The 23,729-nt window shown below is 38.6% G+C and overlaps 1 protein-coding gene across 5 annotated transcripts in view; it reads right to left on the reverse strand.

Annotated features, from left to right (window-relative positions):
• LOC140196317 (ephrin type-B receptor 3-like) overlaps positions 1 to 23,729 on the reverse strand; it is a 91,845-nt gene that overhangs the window by 36,749 nt on the left and 31,367 nt on the right. For all 5 annotated transcript variants that reach the window (XM_072255310.1, XM_072255307.1, XM_072255311.1 and 2 more), the window contains exon 3: positions 19,772 to 20,444. In XM_072255310.1, the coding sequence (XP_072111411.1) occupies positions 19,772 to 20,444 (673 nt within the window). The remainder of the gene's footprint in view (positions 1 to 19,771; positions 20,445 to 23,729) is intronic.

The following is a 23,729-nucleotide window of genomic DNA, read 5'->3' on the forward strand; positions in this document are numbered from 1 at the left end:
TTAATTATTCACACTAGGTACTAAAGGCATTAGAAGACAAAGTACTTTTTTCATCTACGTTATGCCTTATGCTCACAATTACAGTATTTTGGTCCACTGACTCTCTTTAGTGAATTTGTACATTTGCGCTAAACGGTGAAGTCTTCTTGATAGAAGTTGGCTGGCTCCTGCGACCTGCTATGAACTATAGTTTCTCCTTACACAGACATTTAACTCAGGTTGGAAGCTGTAATCTCTATACCCCCTTGTAAAATGGACAAACAGTAATCAATTAGAAACAATGAATGTTATGTAACACACATCAAAGTTGCTGGTGAACGCAGCAGGCCAGGCAGCATCTGTAGGAAGAGGTGCAGTCGACGTTTCAGGCCGAGACCCTTCGAAGAGGGTCAGGAGGGTCCTGATGAAGGGTCTCGGCCTGAAACATCGACTGCACCTCTTCCTACAGATGCTGCCTGGCCTGCTGCGTTCACCAGCAACTTTGATGTGTGTTGCTTGAATTTCCAGCATCTGCAGAATTCCTGTTGTTTGCGTTAATGAATGTTATGTGCTTGCTTTGTATTCAATGAATGAAAGGTATGTCCAATTTGAGAGGTTACTCTTCATTATTGACAGACCTAGGACCCAAAGCTAATATCTGATACTCTTTAATCAGTCTATCTTGACAGCTCATTCCAAGGGCTAGATAATGAAATCACCACTGTCTCCAGCTGCTGCTTCTTTCCAAGTCAAGCAACACTGTTGTCATCTAGAAATATTGGGCCAAATTACCCAAAGAGGATAGGCTTCCTTGCAAACATTTCATGGCAAAGCACCTTCATTCTGTAGAACAGTAACTTGCAGTACTTCATAAATTGCACCAAGGTTCCTTTTGTGAATATGAAACTGTTTATCTAAAAGATCAGTTCTGGTAAATGATCATGTAACTCCTGCAAAGCAGAACTGCAGTGCAGGTATACGTTATCACAATATACCTGGTACATCCACAAGCCTTCTTCTGTGAAATTGAACATACATCTTTAATCAGTCGAGTAGATTTAGGATGAAGATGAGGAGGAAATGCTTTTCCCAGAGAGTGGTGAATCTGTGGAATTCTTTGCCCAATGAAGCAGTGGAGGCTGCCTCAGTAAATATACTTAAGATGAGGTTGAATAGATTTTTGCATAGTAGGGTAATTAAAGGTTATGGCGTAAAGGCAGGTAGGTGGAGATGAACCCATGGCCAGATCAGCCACGATCTTATTGAGTGGTGGAGCAGGCTCGACGGGTCAGATGGCCTACTCCTGCTCCTGTTTCTTATGCTCTTTCTGTTTCAAACTTGCCAGAAATAAGTGTTATTGTATAACAGCCTGTGTGCAGTTTACCTATGCTTAAATGCATAAATGATTACACCAGGCCCTTCCGTACCTACACATTTTCAAATCTGGAAAAATTCAGACATAGCTTCAGACCTAGGCAGTGATATCCAATTTTTGTCTTTGCATAAGGAATAATAAATCTCTCACCAATGTTCCTGGACGTAACCTGTCCACCCTATAGTTTGATAAGGACACATAGCTGCTTTAATGAATAGCATATGTTTTTGGAATATGCCCAAAAGCAAAGCATTTTGAATACTGCAGTGTAATAAAAAATCTCAACAGCTCCCATGGTCTTTTTAATACCAATAAAGGTAATAAAATGATTTAATGAACAAATACGCAGCACATTGAAAATAAATTACCTTAGGCAATGTATCTTGTTGTAATGAGTTTGGGCCTACATTTATAAGTTGAATTAACAAAAAACAGAGGGACTGTAGACGTTATCAATTCTTTTAAATCAGCAGGAAATTAATTCATCGGCAAAACTTAAATTAAACAAAAAACAGTAATGAATACGCCAACTTTTGACATAAACCATGGGCTTACGTGGCTTCAGTTGGAAGCTGATTTTACCAGTGCTATGGAGCTAAATATGTAGAGCTGGTACAGGGTCATCTCATTCATCTAGGACCCAACCCCCCAATTTATAATCCCAATAACCAAGCCTACTCCTTAAGTGCTAATTGCCAAATTCTCTGCAAAAATAATAAATTAGCAGTTCATTTAATTATCTCACTTTTATGAAAGAAATTAATAATATATTTCATGTAGGATTCCTCACTCATTGTGTATTTACATTTATACTTTATTGTCACCAAACAATTGATACTAGAACGTACAATCTTCATAGCAATATTTGATTCTGCGCTTCCCGCTCCCTGGATTACAAATCGATAGTAAATATTAAAAATTTAAATTATAAATCATAAATGGAAAATATAAAAATGGAAAGTAAGGTAGTGCAAAAAAACTGAGATGCAGGTCTGGATATTTGGAGGGTACGGCCCAGATCTGGGTCAGGGTCCGTTCAGCAGTCTTATCACAGTTGGAAAGAAGCTGTTCCAAAATCTGGCCATACGAGTTTTGACATAATTTTAAAATTGATTTACTCACAAGACTTAAAGTATGTTACATTCAACTTATACAAAGATCCCCTTTCTTTGGCCAAACAGATCACAGATGCCTATTAGTAAATATTTAGTTCAGTGGAATACAAATTAAGTTATTTGGACCTAAAAGATGTTCATGAATATTTGCCAGATTTCTTTAAAATGTTGATTTTTTATATCATGTTACTGATATTTGCAGGGAATCAGGTCCTTCTTAACATTTTGTTGGTCTATCTCAGACAAAAATGCTTGGAAAATCTGGATAAAGGTAATATGATGCTCTTGTTTTCCATTAATCATCCTGCACAACTTGTCCTGACAGAAAAATAAAGTGAAAAATCCTTAAATTTACATAATGCAAAACTAATCCCAAATAGAATGCTAAAATCCTGATTCAACCTATCACACTTAGTGGAAAACTGAGCAGATTTACACTACCCGGACTTTCATTTCATTCATTTCCATGGCAGTATATGAAGGGCTGACAATTTGATCCTGTCTGTCCCTTTCCTGCTGTGTCGTTTCGGGTCAAAATTAATTCCTGCTGTGAATGTACCTGATTTCTGAAACACAGAAATGTAATCCATGAATTTATGCTTTAAGATCTGGTGCAGGAGGGGTTAAATTTTACAAATACAAGATCAGGTAAAGAGAAGCTAAACTTCACATCTCCAAGCTCTATGCCTCTGCTAAAGTGCACTAAGATTAAAGAACGAGAAATGTAATGGGAAGACACAAGAAGGGATCATGTAACACTCCATTTAGTTAACATTCTATTCCATCCTGGATTGCATCCCAGTTTTAATTAGCTTTATTTGTAAAGGATTATGGAATGTTTCTGCTGTTTTTATATCAGAATGTGTTTTTAAGTGCAGTATGAAGGAGTACTTTATCCCTCTGCTTCACCAGTTCTGCCTACTCTATTCAGCAGGAATTCTTTGACTAAATCCTTTCATTTAACTTATTATTCAGTAAATGAGCACCAGGCTTTGCAGATATTGAACCTGATCACTGATATTCCTGCACATATACACTCCTACCAGTACAAGGTTTAGTTAAACTGCTGTTTTTCCTCTATTGGAATAGTAAGTTGTAAGCAGCATATAGCTACTTCATACTAACATAGGGATACATTGCAAAGTGCCTCACAAGTTTAGTGCTGGAAAGCAATTAGCTGGCAAAATACTTACACTGATATCTGTTAATAGTAGTAACTGCAAAATAAAAGATTTAGTGCCATTACTAAGTTCCTCCTGAACATGATAAGCCTCCAGCAGGCGAATAGCAGACCATAAGACATAGCAGCAGAATTAGGCAATTTGGCCCATCAAGTTTGCTTCGCTATTTAATCATGGCTGTTCTATTTTTCTTCTCAACCCCATTCTCCTGCATTCTCCACATAACCTTTTGAAGCCCTTACTAACTAAGTACCTATCAACTTCTGCTTTAAATATACCAAATGACTTGGCCTCCACAGCCATCTGTGGCAATTAATTCAAGAGATTCACCACACCCTGGCTAAAGAAATTCCCCATCACCTCTGTTCTAAAGGGACATCCTTCTATTCTGAGGCTGTGTCCTCTGGTCCTAGACTCTCCCACTATTCAAAACATTCTCTGCACGAACACTTTAAGCCTTTCAATATCCGGTAGGTTTCAATGAGATCTCCGCTCATTCTTCCAAACTCTATTAAGTACAGACCCAGAGCAACCAAACACTCCTCATACATTAAGCTTTTCACTGCCAGAATCATTCTCGTAAACATCCTCTGCACCTTCTCCAAGGCATTATAAAGCCTCAGCATTGCATCCTCGCTTTTATATTCTAGTCCACCTGAAATGAATACAAACATTGCACTTATCTTCCTTACTACTGACACAACATTTAACTTTTAGGGAGTCCTGCACAAGCACTTCCAAGTTACAGTGCAATTCCAATTACTGAAGGTGTTCATCAGTTAGAAAATTCTCTATGCCTTTATTCCTTCCACCAAAATTTATGACCAGTGCATTTCCCAACATTGTATTCTATCTGCCACTTCTTTGCAATTCTCCTAATCTAAGTCCTTCTGCAGACTCCCTGCTTCCTCAATACTATCTGCCCTTCCACCTTTCTTTGTATCATCTGCAAAAGTGGCCACAAAGCCATCAATTCTGTCACATTGATCTCCTATGTGGTGCCATTAACAAATACATATTGGATGACATAGTAATGATGTTAAAGTACCTAAATCATTTCTGCAATAGTTATAACACTTTGTTTTGTAAATGAATGTTGCAGCCTCCTCTGGGAAAGGAAAAGCAAAATATAAATAATTTTATTTCCTTGACCCCTCCCTAATTGTGAAAATTTGTTGTTGCTGACCTTCTGTGCTGAAATTAACTATGTTTAATGCCAGATATTCAGAGCTTCAAAACAGGCAAAATCATCTTTAAGGGCCAACAAAGTTTTCAAAAAGTCAAGTATTCGTGCAAGAAATAAGATATAATAGACACATAATTCATACAATCAATTTTAACAAAGGGATCATGAATTTTTCTCTTCTGATCTAGTCTTGGAGCACGATTTGGATCATATTACATTGGATTTATAATTTATAATAAATGTATTGGGAACTACTTTCAAGACCAAGGATGCTTGAAAAAAAATGTTCATTCTGAAATTTGGCCAGTGACATTATAGGTGTCCTTGGTAGCTGCCTAAGTACACACGCCAATGTGACAAATTTCATCTTTTCAAAATGCAAGGGTAATTCCTCATTCTGGTGTATGATTGGTTCATCATCATCGCCATTATGTGCCATGTCATAAGAGGGAAGTGATCATAGTTGTTCTTATCAAATTTTTTCTACAGAAATGGTTTGGCATTTCCTTCTTCTGGGTAGTGTCTTTACAAGATGGGTGATCCCAGCCTTCATCAATACTCTTCAGAGACTGACTGCCTTGCGATATGCACCAACTGCTCATCTGACCATTCACCACCTTCTTCCATGGCATCACATGACCCTGATCAGTGGGGCCTAAGCAGGTGCCACACCTTGCCCAAGGGTGACCTGCAGGCTAGCGGAGGAAAGGAGCACCTCACATCTCCTTCAATAGAGCCATATCTCCACCCCACCATCCAAAGGTTAAGTGTCTAAACAAAAGATCAAAGCTAGATTACATCTGAGTTCCCTTGCATGAGTAAAACTGCTGAAAATTTTATGAACCGGAACATAGCAAATAGAACGATACAGACCATTCAGTGTACAGTTTTGCTGATGTTTTAATGTCAATCCTGCACTTTATGATCATTGCTGGCATATTCTAGATATTTTGACATCATTACTAAGTCATCCAACTTGTAATTGACAATGACACCACATAGGATATCAATGTGAATCATATGTCCCTCTTGCTTCAACAGGAATCTTTTCATATATGATCAGCAACAGATGTTGCTGGAAAATTGCTTGCCAGTCTTTGTGATCAAGGCACTTATTTCACCAACTATTTTCCTTCCCTAATAATGCAGCCATTCTTAAGACGATACTTGACCTTTGCAGAAATTGTTAATTATTCTGAAGAAGCTTTTAAATATGGTATTTTGTTTTGACTAAGAGCTCCCATTCAGTTACATATAATTTAGATTAGACACTCTAAATTTATTACTGAAGCATAAAGACTGCTCACAACATGACAAACGATTTCATATGCTGGAACAATGAACATAATTATTTACATGTTTTGGAGTTTAGAAGAATGAGAAGTAATCTCAATAAAAGATAAACCTCTTACAGGGATTGAAAGGGTAGATGCAGGAAATATATTTCCTTGGTTTGGGTATGTAGAAACAGGGGTCACAGTCTTGGAATAACTGGTCAGCCAGTTAGGACTGAGAAGAGTTACAGAGTCACAGAACACTACAGCACAGAAACAGGCCCTTTGGCCCATCTAATAAGTGCAGAACCATTAACTTGCCTAGTTCCATTGACCTTCGCCTGGACTATAGCCCTGCATACCCCACTCATTTATCTACCTATCCAAATTTCTCTTAAAATGTTGAAATTGACCTTACATCCACCATTTGGTCTGGCAGCTTGTTCCACTTCATGTTTCCTGTAACCTTTCAACCTTAACCCATGAACCCCAGTTGTAATCTCACCCAACAAAGAATGGTGCAAAAACAAAAGGCATCCAGTGAGCAGCAATTCTGTGGGTGAGGACACCTTGTTAATGAGAGAGGTCAGAGAAGAATGGCCAGACTGGTTCAACCTGACAGAAAGGATACAGAGACTCAAATAATCACGTATTCCAACAGTGGTGTGCAGAAGAGCACATCAAAGCTTGATGGGCTACACCAGCAGAAGATCATGAACAGACACTCTGTGGTCACTTTATTAGGTACAGGAGTTAACTAAGAAAGTGGCCACTGTATGTGTTTTCTACCATCTTTTGGAGTGAACATTCCATTTTACTGTTAAGTCTATTCTAGCACATTTCCATATCTGAGCAATTAGTGAGTTTGTGACTTGAGAAACTACACAACAGCAAGTCACTGAAAGGGCCCTGAATCAAACAAAAGTTAATTTCTTATTCAACCATAGCTCTTAATCATTTCTTCTTTGGAAGGGACTCAGTCTGAGTATTGATTAAAATGTTACGTGGACAGTGTTATTAATAATCACCTCCTGGCAAGAAAGCAGCTATCTGTGGTCAATACTGCTGCATAAATATTTGTGGTGATTTATGTTGCTCACTTCTGTACCAGGATTTTAAAATATCCTCTTAACAGCCTGGAAAATTTAATTTTGATTGAACACAATCACGATTGTCTGGCTGAACAAAAAGATGATTAATCTCAGCAGATGAAAATCGGAGCATGACAATAATACATGATTCTGAATGTAGCTGGTTGAAGGACAAACATTAAAGCTAAGACACTGCACACATTTAGACCCTAAATCTAATTGCTGAGCTCTCTACATACACTTGTAGAGCTGGTATAAGTATTATTATCGAGTATGCAAATGTGACAGTGCATGTCAAGTAAACTGTACTTCAGTACGAACATAAGGTATCCTTAACCACTCTCATTTTGGTAGATGGTGAGTTCATATCCCACTCTAGAGAACTAAGGTAATAGGAGTGGACACTTAAGACAAAGCCGTATTTTCTGGTTTCAGCTGTTATTTCAGATGTACTGTGAAAGATCATATGGCACAACTGAATAAGAAATGCTCTTCCAATGCCCTTGTCAATATTAACCTCCAACTAAGACCTAATAACTGAGACACCCTTAACTGTAAATCACAATTAGTATACAGTGCATTTACTGTACAAACTTCAGCCATCAAAATTTTTAAATATATATATTTATACACAGTATGGTCAGAATCAAGTTTATTATCACCTGCATGTGCCGTGAAACTTGTTAACTTCAAAATTTGTAAAAATTTGTTAATTTCAAAAGGTAACTTGCTACATTCATGCAATAGGGTGATTTTTTTCCACGTTAAATTTGATCCGACAGCTTTTCTGTTATTGAATATCGAAGCTAGTTTCCTTTGTGCTCTAGCTTAAAATCCATTTTTTACTTTTGTGTTTTTGTTCATGCCAAGCTAATGTTGACCATGCAGCATTAGGAGAGCACTCCCTCCTCAGCAGCAACTTGTGATCTGTTATAGTGCATCGGAAATGATAAGGGATACCTACCAAGTGCAACAATGCCACCTCTTTGTGACATAGTCCAGTCTAATCCATTTCAATCTGCAGTGTGGGCTCCCCACCCCAACATACATTCTCCTGGAGCAGCTAACTGGTCGTCAAAATAGGGTCCCAGCTCATGAGGACCTGTAAGACTGTCCCACCAGCTTGATTCCCAGAAATGCTTTCACAGACTGTTAAGTTATGCCCCAAAGCTCAACTAAGGTCAGAAGATTTTGAGTGCCTGTGAATATTTTTGATAATCTCCGCCTTCATTTAATTAAAAATAATTAAAGGGTTGGGGATGTTTTATTTTCACCCAGTAGATGTCGAAAGTCTGGCTGCACTTCCTGAAAAGATGCTTGAGGTAGAAAAGCACAACACATTTACAAAGCACTTAATTGAAGCCTTCAGTGCCAGAATGCACAAGGCTGTAGACTGAGTTGGGAATTCCCGTTAACCTAAATAACTCCCTTGAGCCAGCACAGACATGTTGGGATGAATAGACTCTTTTTGTTCTGTACTGTTCTATGCATGATAATCCATTAATACCACTCTCTCACAAATTGGCACATGTCTTTAACTGTATGATTGATGATTCTTTTCACTTAAGCAAAGTGATTGGAAGATACTTTTCCTGGGCTCTCCCCACCTTTAGGAAATCTCTTTCAGCCACCCACATCCTCAGTTCTTCTTGATTAGTTTCTCTTCTGCTCCACCACAGGAGAATGATTCTTTGTCCCCAGTCCTGCAGGGCACCTCTTCCAGAATCATTTCCACTTGTTAATACACCCTCTGCTTTAAAAAGCTCCAAACAACCTAACCCTCAACTTTGCCATCAATAACCACCTAATTTTCTACTCAGGGTCCATCTCTCTTCTCCATGAGAATCTCTCTTACATGAATAGTGCTTTAGAAAACTGCTTCACAAATTTAAAATGTTGGGTCAAATTTTGAATGGTGACATGCTAAATATTAAAGCTGTACAAAATCACTTGCTACATTTTTTTCCAATTAAAAGAAAGAATGAGGAAAGAATGTCAAAACTTCCTCAATTAATAGACGGAAATCTCTTTATTCCTTTCATTCTTCACTTTCCCATTCAAATCCCTTGCTGTGTTACCGTTGCGCTGTTTGTTAGCTTTAGTTTGCTTCCTAATTTGTCAGGAACAATTCTTCTGTTATCCGTTACAATGCTGACACCTGCACAAATTCCCTGGTAACAGATGACTGCAATTAGTCACAAGTTACTGTTGATGTGGAAAGGATTCTTCTGCCTGAAGTAGTTTGCGTGAGAAATAGCCATCTGTGCCACGTCTTCACCACAGGCTGCAATAGTTATTGAATATGTGTGTTGTCCAAAGTTCAAGGACTTTCAGCTGAATGTTACCTTCATGGTATGAAATCCCGCCAAGGATACAAAACCAACGGCTCCTAAAGATTTTAGAAAAGCTAGTTCCCATGCATAAATGACTTGAGCTTTACAAATTACTTACAGCTGGTAATGAGGGCTCAGCATGACTTGCTGGACCACATCACACAGGCTGTTGCCAAGGACATGGGGCTCAATGGTCAGGTCTAGCACACGTACAGGAGGTAATTCAAATGCACTTTGAAAACCACTGAAGCCTTGCACAAATGTGATTCTGTGTCAAATGGTGGATAAAATCATATTTTATATCCTTTATAGGGTAGGGCGTCAACTTAAAGGAACTGTAACTTTATAAAGGGTAGACCATAATGGGGAAAAATATCCTTTTCAATTCTGATGAAGGGTCTTCAACTTGAAAAATGAACTCAGTTGCTCTCCCCACAGATGTGCCACGACCCCTGAGCTTTTCTAGCATTTTCAGTTTTTGTTTTAGACTTCCAGCATCGGCTGTATTTAAAAAAATTGCGATCTTTAAGAGATGGCCAGGGAAGAAAATGATAGGCAATACCAGAAAAAAGGTTAAAATTATGCAGCAGAGTGACAATGTAATAATAATCCAACTTGATAACAACTGGGAATAAAGACATGTTACTGCAAAAGTTGGGCACATGGAGGGCTATTTACAAGGAAATCTGAATGCATGGACATCTGGATGCACAGAGTGCTGGATGTGTGGAGAAAGCTGGATGCACAGAAGATTGAAGGCATTAGGGACTGAGTCGTTTTCCTGGTGGACAGTGTACGTGACCAGCTGGATTTGTTTAAAAATAGTTTAGTAACTGAAGTGTGACTTTCTTCCATTCCATATTAAAATTTTCAAAATAATAAAAATATATTTTTATAGTTACTATCACCATATTCCATCGTCTACCTTTATTCCATGTTTATGCTTCAGAATTTAATCTATTTTTATTTTAAAATGAAAAAAAAACTTCAAATTAAAATCAACACTCTTCCTGCTGTTGGTTGTTAGATTTCTTCAATCTGATTGGCTGCTCAATGGCTTCAATATTCCTCGAGTATGTTATACTTCCCCTGTGGGTGGTGCAGATTCAAATTCATGTCATAATTGGGGAAAAGCAGAGTCACGGAGTCCGTTAAATTTTTGTGGACAGCTTTCTTCAAGGTCAATGGGCCCTGTGCTGCTGACTGCAAAACCTGAGTTATTATATTTTCATTGCTTGGCACTGACAAAGTTTGACAGAATAATACAACTACATTATTGCACCTGATGTGTATCAATACCACAGCAAGAGACACTTTTCAAGTCACGATTTAAAATGAGGACATCTTCTGCTGTTATTTTACTCCAACAATGTTATTCTGCAGAAACCACAAAAAGAAAAAAGCTGCAAACAATAGGTTCAAAGTCTTATAGCAGAATACGGCAAAATCCAAGCAGCAGCCATCCTTATATTTTTTTGGCTGAAAGGAAAAAGGGCAAGAAAATGAGAACAAAACTAAAATGAAACCAAAATGCAGAGAGAAGTGACTACAGCTCAACATATCCCCTTTTGGATGAGTACTGAAGGTCGCAATGTGATTATGTAACTTGGAAGGAAATAGGGCGAGTTTGAGTCCTTGGTACCCAATAGTGCTGTCACACTGTGCTACATGTTCATACAGCATATGAGACATAAGTCTGATCCATTCCGTCTGTTCAGTCAGACCCTGTAAAGTACTCTGGTCCTGCTAAGAGATCCAATATGGCTGGTGGTGCTTCGGTGTATTAGTCAATCAGGCTACAGCTGTTGTTTATTCTTACATTCCTTACATCTCCCACTTCATTCACTGTATCCTGTGATTAGGCTGCTTCTAAAGAGGTATCCTGCTCACAGTAGTTAGCAAAGATTTCATTTACTTCTGAAAAAAAATCTTAAGTGTATTACAGCATGACACAGGGCTGTCACTGCAATTCATTCATGTTGACCAAGTTGCCTTTTTGTATTTAACCAATTTTCCTCTAAACCAAGATTCCCAACTTGGGGTCCACAGGCCCCTTGCTTAATGGAATTTGTCTATGGCATAAAAAAAGGTTGTGAGCTCCTGCTCTACATCATTCCTATCGATGCCTTTTAAACATTGTAATTGTATTCGGTTCTGGCAGCTTGTTCCACATACCCATCATGCTCTGAGTGAAAAAAATGTCCTTCAAGTCCCCTTTAAGTTTTTCCCAGGGTAAGGAAGTCTAATACTGGAGAGCACAAACTTCCCTTGAATCTGGGACCTTCAATTTCAGACTCCCTTACCTTGGGAAAAAGACCACTATCACAGACCTTATCTATGTCCCTCATGATTTTCTATACCTCAGTGAGGTCAATCTTCAGTCTCCTATGCTCCAGGGGAAAAAAACCACAGCTAATGCAGTCTCTCCTCTTAACTCAAGGCCTCCAGTCTCAGCAACATCCCAGTGAATCTTTTCTGCACCACTTCTAGCTTAATGGCTCCTTCCGATATCTGACAAGCACAACTGTAGACAATACTCCAGCTATGGTTTCACTAATGTCTTATATGGTCGCAACATGATATCCCGATTCTTAAAGTCAATAGCTTGACCAATGTTGATATGGTCAGTTTCAGAGAACTATGTACTTCTATCTCAGGCTTTCCTCTTCTGCAACACTCTCCAGGGCCCTGACTATAAGATCTATCCTGATTTAACTTATCAAAATGCAACACTTCACACATGTCCAAATTAAAATGCTTCTGCCATTCCTTGGCCCACTTTCCCAGTTGATATAGATCATGTTGTAATCTCAGTACCACCAATTTCAGTGCCATCTACAGACTTACTCACCCCGCCCACTACATTCTCATCCAAATCATTAACTCTGATGACAGTAACAGTGAACCAGCACTGATCCTCATGGTATATTACTGGTCATAAACATCCAATCTGGAAAACAAACACAGACACACAATCCACAACAGGCGTGCCCCGTTATGTCAGTGTAGTCGTGAAAAGTAAAAGGAAGTACAGTGTATAACTTTGTGCTTTGTATTTGGAATGGGAAGAGGGCAAAAATAATTTCATTCAACTTTCACAGCAATGATACAGATTATAAAAGAACATAAAAATCAATTTCATTCCATCATAAGCCTCAGTATCTGAGATCTAGGGTTGCCGACTGTCCTGTATTAGCCGGGACATCCCGTATATTGGGCTAAATTGGTTTGTCCCTTACGGGTCCGCCTTTGTCCCGTATTTCCCCCGCTAAGGTACGGCGTTCCTATGAAACCTTTCGTGCCGAAATGGTGTAAAGCGAAGAAGCAATTACCATTAATTTAAATGAGAAAAATTTTTGAGCGTTCCCAGATCCAAAAAAAACCTACCAAATCATACCAAATAACACATAAAACCTAAAATAACACTTAACATATAGTAAAAGCAAGAATTATATGATAAATACACAGCCTATATAAAGTAGAAATAATGTATATACAGTGTAGTTTCACTGAACAGAATCGGGAAGGTTAAGCCAAAACCGATTTGTAGAAAAAAATCAGCACGTACACGCATACCCTCGTCATGTATCCGCACGTCATTCATGCGCACACAGGTGCCTATGCAAGGCTTCATGGTCATGGTAGTCTACCTTGGAGTAAACACAAGTGTCCCATATTTGACTGCTACTTTTGTCCCTTATTTGGGAGTGAGAAAGTTGGCAACCCTACTGAGATCACAGCTTTTTAAACCAGACTGCATCTCCTACACTGACCAATCTCCAGAGGACTTAATTTCTACTTGGGAGGAAGGGGGCAAAGCTCAACTCTGCCCTTGCTCTTTGGGAGTTGTAATGACATAAAGTCCAAAAATAGCCAGTGGGACTCAGCCCCCTCCCTGCAACTCCTAAAAAAGCAAAAGCATTTACTTGTTTCTGGTATTCATATACTGTATATGAGATTTGCCAACTTCCAGTTTCTCTGATCCAAATAGGTGTGGATGTGAGGGTCTGCAGGCATTGAGTACTCCTCTAAATGAGCACCGCTTGGCAATAGTAAACCAAATGAGCGTATATGCTTTTTCTGCTAAATATGCGTGGGAGTCCCACACTCGGACTGGCATTAGTGCCTGTATTCAGGGTCCATCTGGGGATCAGTGTTTCCCTCTCCAGTAGATCATCTGTATTTTGCATGGTGACACTTAGAAGGCATAAGGATACAAAATTAGAGTGGAAATAACTTATGATGTAAGCTGTCTTCAAATTCTGTTGAAAGAAAGGATGAAACAAACTGAAATCCTTCTACTTCTGCTCTGCAGTGTTGAACCAGGAGTTAAAAAATGATGATTCCCAAAAGTCACATAAAAGACATGCCTCTTTTTAGAAACCAGTTTAACGTGCATGCATGTAACAAGTAATGCAGTATTTCTCTCTATCCAATGTTCCACCTTTTCCTACCCTGAATAACAATTTTCCAGTGATGAAGGACTTCAAGCTGTTAACTTTCTGACACCCACCTCTCTATTCTCAGAATTAACTCTGTCTGCTTACCGCCTTCATAGAATTAACACCAGCTTTAATTTTGTCATAATTAGAAAAATTGTCAAAATTAGTAAAAGCTTCCCTACTTTTACTGGGAAAGAATTGTGTCCATTAGCCACTGCAATAGTAAGAGAACCAAACTTCTAATTCTTTCCCCACACACCCTGACTCTGCCGCTCACTAAACCCAGTGAAAAGAAAATCAATGTAGTTTCTAAACCGCTCTCCCAGCCACACCAAAGCCCACAGTGACGAAACCAGAAAAGCCAGTGCTAGTAAAACACCTTCACCCACACAGTTAGAAAATGAACTCACTTTCAATGCACATCCCTGCACCTAGAAGTTCGCTATTGCTTCTAACATCCCCTGCTGCAACCTTCAAGCCATGTCCTATTGCAATTATCTTTTTTCTTCCTTTCACACCTCTCCTTCTGTTTATAATCTCTATTGCCACCCACTTATAAAGGATGGTCATTGTACAGTGCCATCAACATCACTACCCGCATCGTCAGAAACTTTATTTCTTTCTTTCACCCCTCCCTTGTTTGATTGTCTCCCTACCTGTCCATTTCGCTCTCCTTCTACATCTTATGTCTGGGTCAAGTAATTCCACTACCCTTTGATGCTGTTTGGCCTCGGTTCCATCCATACCCGAGTTATATCTTAGCATACTTCCTGACTCAATAACGATTTGACTGCAGCATTTTCTCTCCAATGCTCCCAACTTTAGACTTAGCAGAGTGCAAGCAGCAGTAAATAATTTTTTTTGCAGTTAGTACACAATTCATCAGACCCTGTGAGTGAGCAAAGTTATGTTCAGTCAAACAAGGACTCAGTCAATATTTTATAAATGAGAATTTAGAGAAACTATCTATCAAGGCAAAAGGGGTATAAATCTGCTTTGCTATAGAGCATTTTTTAATATATAAATAGGATAGTGGGAGGTCCGATGCACCAACAGGGCAGTAAAATCAATATTCAGCTACAGTATCCATCTGGGACACAGTTTCTGCTGCAATTAAGCATATTCCACCTCTGGGAGACGATGATATATGACTAAAGCCAGATGTTGATGCCAAAAGGATTTACAGTGACCGCCTAACAAAATATAAAGTGATTTTATCTAACAGCTATATTTATCATAGAGTATTGCTTCAAGATAAAAAGGTCAGATTTACATAAAAAGAAAATTATTGTCTTAAATAGAATAGCAGGGCAGTTACTGGGGCAACGTTACACACAGGAAATCATTCATAGGGCAGGCTTACTGGTGCACATGGAGTGACTCTTTTAACGATATCTCTAGCCTTGTACATAATAGAGAATAATAAAAACCATGAATATTAATAAATATCAATGAAAGCTCTGGTTTTGTACTCAGAAGAAAATAAGAAAAGTTAGTTCTTGAAAATGAATAATTTTCAAACTCAGAAGTTCCAATAATCACCAATACAAGTTTGAACTGTTTGTTAGGCTTGAATTTAGCAACTGGGGAAAAAAAACTCCAGCAGACATTTTAACTGATTTGCAACATCTGGCAAAGACAGCGTTAAAAAATTAAGGCATCGAGGCCAAAGGCTGAGGATGAACTGGTGTCCAGTTCACTACTCCAGGAGGCCTTAGTCGCTTCAGTGCTGAGCTGTCTCTGCAGGTGCGGCCTACAGTTATTGGTACTTGTTTCAGCACCGAACTGTCTCTGCAGGTGTGGCCTAAAGCCAACGGTACTCAGTTCAGCACTGAACCTGGCTCTGTAGCAGTAGGCTTACTTTCGGGGACTGTGCTTCATGTTGTGCAGATTTTTTTTTAATTGTTTGCAGGACGTGATCTTTCTTTTTCTTCTATTGGATGTATGACTGTCTTTGGGGTATGGGATTTTTTCTGAATTCTATTGTGCTTCTTTGCTTGGTGAGTACCTACAAGAACATTAATCTCAAGGTTGTATATCGTATACATACTTTGAATTTTGAACATAGTTGATGCTTCTACAACTGTAAAAGTCTTGAACTTTTGACCAATGATATAAACATCATCAAATCTCCTGTTTTATGCTTTCACAATACCCACTTTAAAAGGCATTCCAATGAAGTAAATACAGTTGAGTGCTTTTAATGTAGTTTGTATTGTGCAACAGAAATCTGAGCCAAGAAAGCACGTGATTTATATTTGGACAACTCATCTGCATGAACAGATGCTTTGGTTGACAAGAAGTAGAATATTATGTTCACATTTAAATGAGGATATTAAATTAATTGGGGTCTTGTGTGGCAAAAGGAATAAAAATTTACATATGCTGTTAAACAGACAAACAGAAATACATTATATAATACCATACGAAAAGCTGGTGTGACAGGTAGGGCTTGAGAATGATTTCCTGTTATTTTCCTTCGTTTTGCTAGTAAGTTTTTCTTTCAAAGCAACATCAAGGAACTGAAGAATAAATGTGCAGATTGACATCTGCAGTGAACAAATCCATTTTTTACACAATGCATCAAATTATTTCATTAAGTTTTTTTTTTCCTTGCAACATAGCAAAGTCAGTGTATCTCTGCCTGCTATTCCCCATCAAAGACACACAAGTTCTGATTGCTTTCGTTCCGTCACGAAGTGCTTCCTGTCCTGGTCCTACACAACTGAAGTTATGGTCTTTTGTAATGCTGTTGTGTGGTGCCGCTGATCCATTGCTCTTACCGCCCAGGCTGTTAGGTGCTCTGCAACGGATGGTGACAGCAAATGGTACTCTGTGATGCTTGTCTGGCAGATCATTGGAATGAAAACTATTTCTCTATGAAGTCATTGGGATATTCTTTGAATTCCCAGCAGAGTGTCAATTGGATATGTTCTGACTTTAATCAGGATGGTGAAAAGCCAACCTATTATACTTTAGCACAAACATTCTGTGTCACAATCTATGTAAGTGCGAACATAAAAAGGACTTTAAAATGCATGACTAGCCAATACCTCTTGTAACTGCCTACATTTGCTGAAACCCTCTAGCGCAGTAAGATTGTTTTACTTATTCCATTATTTAACGAGCTGAGCTTGCAAAAATGGTCTACGACACGACACTTCACCTGTGAGTCGGCTGGGGTGATACACTGCATCCGGTGCTCCCGATGTGGCCTTCTATATATTGGCAAGACCCGATGCAGACTGGGAGATCGTTTTGCTGAACACCTACGCTCTGTCCGCCAGAGAAAGCAGGATCTCCCAGTGGCCACACATTTTAATTCCACGTCCTATTCCCATTCTGTTATGTCTATCCACGGCCTCCTCTACCGTAAAGATGAAGCCACACTCAGGTTGGAGGAACAACACCTTATATTCCGTCTGGGTAGCCTCCAACCTGATGGCATGAACATTGATTTCTCCAGCTTCCACTAATGCCCCACCTCCCCCTCGTACTCCATCCGTTATTTATTTATATACACACATTCTTTCTCTTTCTCTCCTTTTTCTCCCTCTGTCCCTCTCACTATACCCCTTGCCCATCCTCTGGGTTTTTCTCCCCTCCCCCTTTTCCTTCTCCCTGGGTCTCCTGTCCCATGATCCTCTCATATCCCCTTTGCCTATCACCTGTCCAGCTCTTGGCTCCATCCCTCCCCCTCTTGTCTTCTCCTATCATTTTGGATCTCCCCCTCCCCCTCCAACTTTCAAATCCCTTACTAGCTCTTCTTTCAGATAGTCCTGACGAAGGGTCTCGGCCTGAAACGTCGACTGTACCTCTTCTCAGAAATGCTGCCTGGCCTGCCGCGTTCACCAGCAACTTTGATGTGTGTTGCTACAATAATAACTGTTGTTTTTGCAAATCATATTCACCAAGGTAAACGGTTTCCATCATAAACTGAATTTTATGCAAATCTTTAAAGCACCGAAGAAAAATTCTTTAAAATTTACTCAAATAAATGCTTGAATAATAATTGCACTATTCAGGTGTGCCAGAATTACTCTTGTAAATGTTTGTTGCAGAAAAAAAGCTTCTTGTTGTACTGCTGAAAGATCCTGCATACTGTATGCAAAGGTTTTATGCGAAATGACTATTAGTTATACACTGTAAGAATAAATGACTTAATGCCTGTTCAGTGGCTGCTGAAAGTCATTGTTTCTTTTTAGCAGATTACCAAAGAAATTACATATTCTTCATTAGAAAAAGTTATAACATTAATATTTAGAAGGAAAACAGATTTTGAGGGTCAAAACTTTTTCACATACCTATTCTGGGAAGTAACTTTGTCAAAAATGCATGACAATAACTATCTCAAAAGCACAGATAGTGTTAGTCCTATCTGTGGGGTGAAGTCAGAGATGACCAAATAGGAGTAACTATGAGAAAATATCAAGCGTTAAACTAGACGATCCTGGAACATGTAATTGTGTTCTGATTCAAGGTGCTTCATGAAGAGATTTTATGATGGAATGGCTGAAAATTCACTAACAATACAGGTGAGCAGGCAACTCGAATCTATCCATAAAAACACAGCCAATGTAATGGATGTGAAAACAAATCTAGTTATAAATATCACGAGTTTGACAGATATATGAGCTATCTGAATTTTTTATAATTCAGTTAAAATAGCACGGTCATGTGAAATGTAAAATCCTGAAATGAAATTATGGGCTCAGTTGGAAGACCCTACAGCATAAATTGAAACAGATTATTTAACAAAGTGTGACTAAACGTTGTGGCCAAATGTTGAAAGATTGTACCCAGTTTAAAACCAAAAATGCTTTAGGACTTTTACTTGGTTATTTTTGAGAATCACAGAACATGCAAAACATTTTGTTTAACACCGACTTTTGCTTAGTTCCACTCAGGAGCCTGAACGGCTGAGGTAAAGTTCAAGAGAGAGTGACTTTAACAAAACTGTGGAAGCAATAGCCTTGATGGGGTCTCAAGCTTTTATAATTCATATTATGAAAATGGACAGGGAAAAAATATTTCCAACCAAAAACAATAGCAAGTCTTCATTTCCTAGTAATATATCACTTTGTGTGGAGTGAGGTGTTCTGAATACAAAACTTGGCATAACCTTTTGTAGGTTATAGAGTCTGCATGCGTACACACTGAACTAGGCTCATTAATCACTTGCAGAGTTCTATCCAATGTAGGGCAGTCTTAATTCCCAATATAATCTTGGTTTAAAGACAGTTTACATCTTTCCCAGTAAGGTCTAAATGTATATCTGACAGAATGCCCTCCATCAGTATATCATTAGCAGCTTCTTTTGAAACTATTTGTGGTCAAAATATAACCAGATTTGATAAAGGCAACATAAGGAAGCCCCGAGTGGGAAAACATTGCCATTAATATATTTTATTTGACCAGCAAGATTTTGACTTCATGACGCTCCTGAATTTTTGCACATTGTTGGAGCATTTGCTTCATTTATTTCCATGGATTGAAATAAACAGGAGACCACAAGCAGTGTCTCAGCCCTCCGCTTATCAAACTCATTGAGGATATACAAATGCACAAGTAACTATATAGTTGACTCATTTAATCATTCTCCTACAAACTCATCAAATTCCAACACTTAGTCCTGATTAAATTGTTTTATTTTCCCCTCAAATATTTACTAGTGTGAAGACTGGGAAAGTGCAAAATGTAACTAGTTCCAAAAAATTAATCTAAGAAAGAAAAAATGCTAGTACAGTGGAATGGTTAAAATCAGAAATGCCAGACGTACTCAATAATGCTCCTACCTTGACAAGCAGTCTCCATTTCAGCAGGTTCATATCCAGCAGAACAGGTACAAGCTCCAACAGGAACCATCCATTCCCCATCCCCATTGCAGTAAAGCTTCAAGGGGACAGAGACTTCATTTGCATTACTGACACAGGTTCCAGGAGCAATGACAAGTGATGTAGGTTCTGCTCCGGTAACCGTTTCTGGAAAAACTGCAAATTTTTCTATCACAGATGGGCATTTCTTGTAGAAAACACGTAGAGAAATGATTGACATGCATGATCCCAGATCCTGAAAGGCAAGGTAGAATCCACTCTTGGACAAGGGACCAAAACTTTTGATCTTCGTGTTAACTCTGCCAGACTCCAGTTTGGAAAAACTCTCATCAGGGGCAATGGTGTCCACTTTCACATAAGGGTTCTCCATCCAGGGTGGAGTTGTTGCTGTTGCTGAATCTGTGTCAGACTCATAGTAAAATAAATTAAAAGTCTCCTTACAAGAACCTGGGATATTTGGTATACTGTTGCAGTCCCGCACAGTGAATTTCATCTCCACATATACCCTCTGAACGTCTTTACGCCCTATGTAAGTAGTTCGAAGCCAGTTATTCTGGTTTGCTTCCATCACATTACAGACCTGGTATGTACGAATGGGATTCATTCCATCGTCATATCCACTTACTTCTTCCCACTGAATAAAGCAAACAGAGAAAATTTGTTCCAACAATTAAAGGAAGTTGCTGACATTTTGTTAATAGTGCTAATAAAATTATCTATACATTGACAATTAAATGGTTCTCCACAGATTAACATTTCCATCAATCAGCATTGCACTAGATTTATGCTGTCAAACTTTCTATTCATGTAATGAAAAAATGTTTTGTCGATGCTTTGACATCTGCTGTACTTCCAAAACCATTTAACTGCCTACAATCCTTATTTTTTACTCACATTTTAGGGATATTCTCTTTTAATAACATATTAACATCTACATGACATTTTGTTTACATTTTTAAATCAGCTTCGGAACTGTTCTACATAAAACCACCTTTCATAAGCTAAGCTGTCATTGTATACAGGGAAATCATTATTCCAAATGTATATAAACTTTTAGGGCAGACTCCCCAGAACAAAGATTGACATTGGTGTTTACTATTTTACACAAATAAAAATCAACAACGAAGATTTTATTCCTAAAATATGCCTATCGGCATACAGCTGCTAGATTTACTAAGTCGTTACTAACTGCTAAAGGTCACAAGTCCAATTCATGTCTGATCTCATCAATGTAGTGCCCAAGGTTGCTGTTTTACTTGATCCTGAATTCTCTTAGGAGCCGAGTGAAGAAGCTCTTGAAATGTGCTGGTACTATTAATGGAAAGTCAAATTAATGTTATTTGTGGCCCTTATTTTGGTGCAATTAAATTAATAAACATATTGATCATTATTTTTTAGCCTGTGAAATAATTTTATTTAAATGATCAACAAAAAATGGGGTCCTCATTGTGTAGTTAGTAATGTCATTTGAAAGAGGAAATTGTACTGGAGTAGAGCCACAAGCTCATAATGAATACGGTCATCTGTTTTGGGTAAGGAATCCGAAAGGGGGGTGGTATGGTGTGCAATATTATTAAAACAAATAAAACAGAATTCAACAGACTATTTTTCCACAGTTTACTTTATCTTTAAAATTTAATTGGTAGATGGAGAGCATCTTCTTTAGTACTTGGCAACCACAGTCCAACGCAAAACAAATTATTATGATATGTGTACTAAAGTTGAAAGGTTTTTGTCACAATTTAGGAACATAAATTACACTAAGATAAATAATATTGTGGAAGATTCTTTCCACATTTATCTCATCCATTCACTCTCCACTTGAGACTTTTATATAAACAGTATCCTTTTAAAACAGTAAATATTTATTGAGTATAAAAATCAAGTCAAATACAGATTTTGCTTCTGGTGCTGAAAGGCCCAAATTTGACCAAGTACATTCAAAATAAAAGGGCTGTATGATGAATAAGAAGAGGTGAATTCTGTCAACATTTTTTGTAATATTAAATCATGCATACAGATCGATATAATTTATGTTCAATAGCCAACCATTTTCTCCTATATAGAAGCTTCAGAGTTCAAACATTATTCTGGCAAAGATAAAATGTCCCATAACATGTCCCATTCAACAACTGGGTCTGAAATACGTAGATTTTTTTTTTGGCAATGTAGTATTTTACGTTTAAAATGGACATGGAAAATATTTCAGTGTTTGTTGGAAGCAAATTTTTTAAAAATCATGAAATTGTTAGTTGTAAAACTGCAGTACTATGCAAAAGTCTTAGGTACAAATATATAGCTAGGGTGCCTAAGACTTTTGCACAGTACTGTAGCAATTTTATGTATCGCACTGTACTGCTGATGCAGAAAAAAACAAATTTCATGACATGTGAATGATGATAGACCTGATTCTGATATGGGTCTCTTTTGTGGACTGAGAGTGGGAAGGGGGCAGGGAGAGGGGAAGAGAGAGAGGAGGGAGCGGGAAGCACCAGACAGACATTCTGTAATGATCAATATGCTGAATATTGAGAATCAAAATACCTTGCCTGATGCGTAGGGCTGGGTATGTCTGCACCCATGCCACCCCCAGCCCCAATACTTTTTCTCTGCTGCCTATCCCACACCCTTCCCACTAAGCTCTACCTTTGCCGTTCCCAACCTCCTTTCATTTCCGCCAGATTTACATATTTGCTCCCCACTCCACATAGACAAATACAGAACTGTGCAAAAGTCTTAGGCACTCTAGCTATATATATGTGCCTACGACTTTTGCACAGCACTGTATGAAACTGCAGATTTAGCAGAATTCTATTCTTAGTTTATTCTGAGAATTATAGGTCATACAATATTACTATCATACGACGGAAATTTACTTCTGCAGGTTAAAAGCCACAATTTAATTTCTGGTTCAGACATATATTGATACATGGTACTGGTTTTCTTACTTTTTTCCATCTGTCACTCAAGGGTTTTGATATGTCAATGGTTTCAATGAAATAAAATCTGGAGTTGTGTATAGTGAACCCGATTTTTTGCCCAACTGGCAGCTACAGATTAGAGTGTATTGTAAACTGGAGAAAGGTTGCAGACAGCAGCAGATTCTCTCAAACTTGCACAGGGAGCTTGCAGAATTCACTCATACATAGTCAGAATTTCTCAGGTTCACCTCATCAACATATAAAATGAACAGGAAATCCTTCATCGAGAACTGATTTTGAATCTAAACCTTTTGTCTAATATTGAAAGGATACCCATGGATAATCAAAACATTATGATTATGAGGACACGCAGTCCCCTTTTATTGTCATTTAGTAATGCATGCATTAAGAAATGATAAAATGTTTTTCCAGAATGATATCACAAAAACACAAGACAAACTGACTTAATTAACAAAAACCACATAATTATAACATATAGTTACAACAGTGCAAAGCAATACCGTAATTTGATAAGAACAGACCATGGCACAGTAAAAGTCTCAAAGTCTCTCGAAAGTCTCATCATCTCACACAGATGGTAAACCTCCAGCGCCAACTTGCTGGTGCAGCATCCTGGAAGCATCTGACCACAGTCCGACTCCGAGTCCGTACGAAAAACTCTGAGCCTCCAACCACCTTCCGACACCCAGCACCATCTCTGCTGAGCGCTTTGACCCCGGTCCCAGCAACAGGCGATACGCAAAGCTGAGAATTTGGGGCCTTCGTCTCCGGAGATTCTCAATCGCCCAGTAGCAATGGCAGCAAAGCAAGCATTTCAGAAGTTACTCCAGATGTTCCTCTGCGCTTCTCACGGCTGTCTCCATCACATCCGGATTGTGCATGGCCCCTAATTACACATAATCGATATTCATTCCGAACGGCCGTGTGCGCTGCGTCGCGCCACCATCTTCTCCTCCCTCCATATGAATATCACGTTA

The sequence above is a fragment of the Mobula birostris genome, chromosome 4, assembly GCF_030028105.1.
Source record: "Mobula birostris isolate sMobBir1 chromosome 4, sMobBir1.hap1, whole genome shotgun sequence".
NCBI lineage: Eukaryota > Metazoa > Chordata > Chondrichthyes > Myliobatiformes > Myliobatidae > Mobula > Mobula birostris.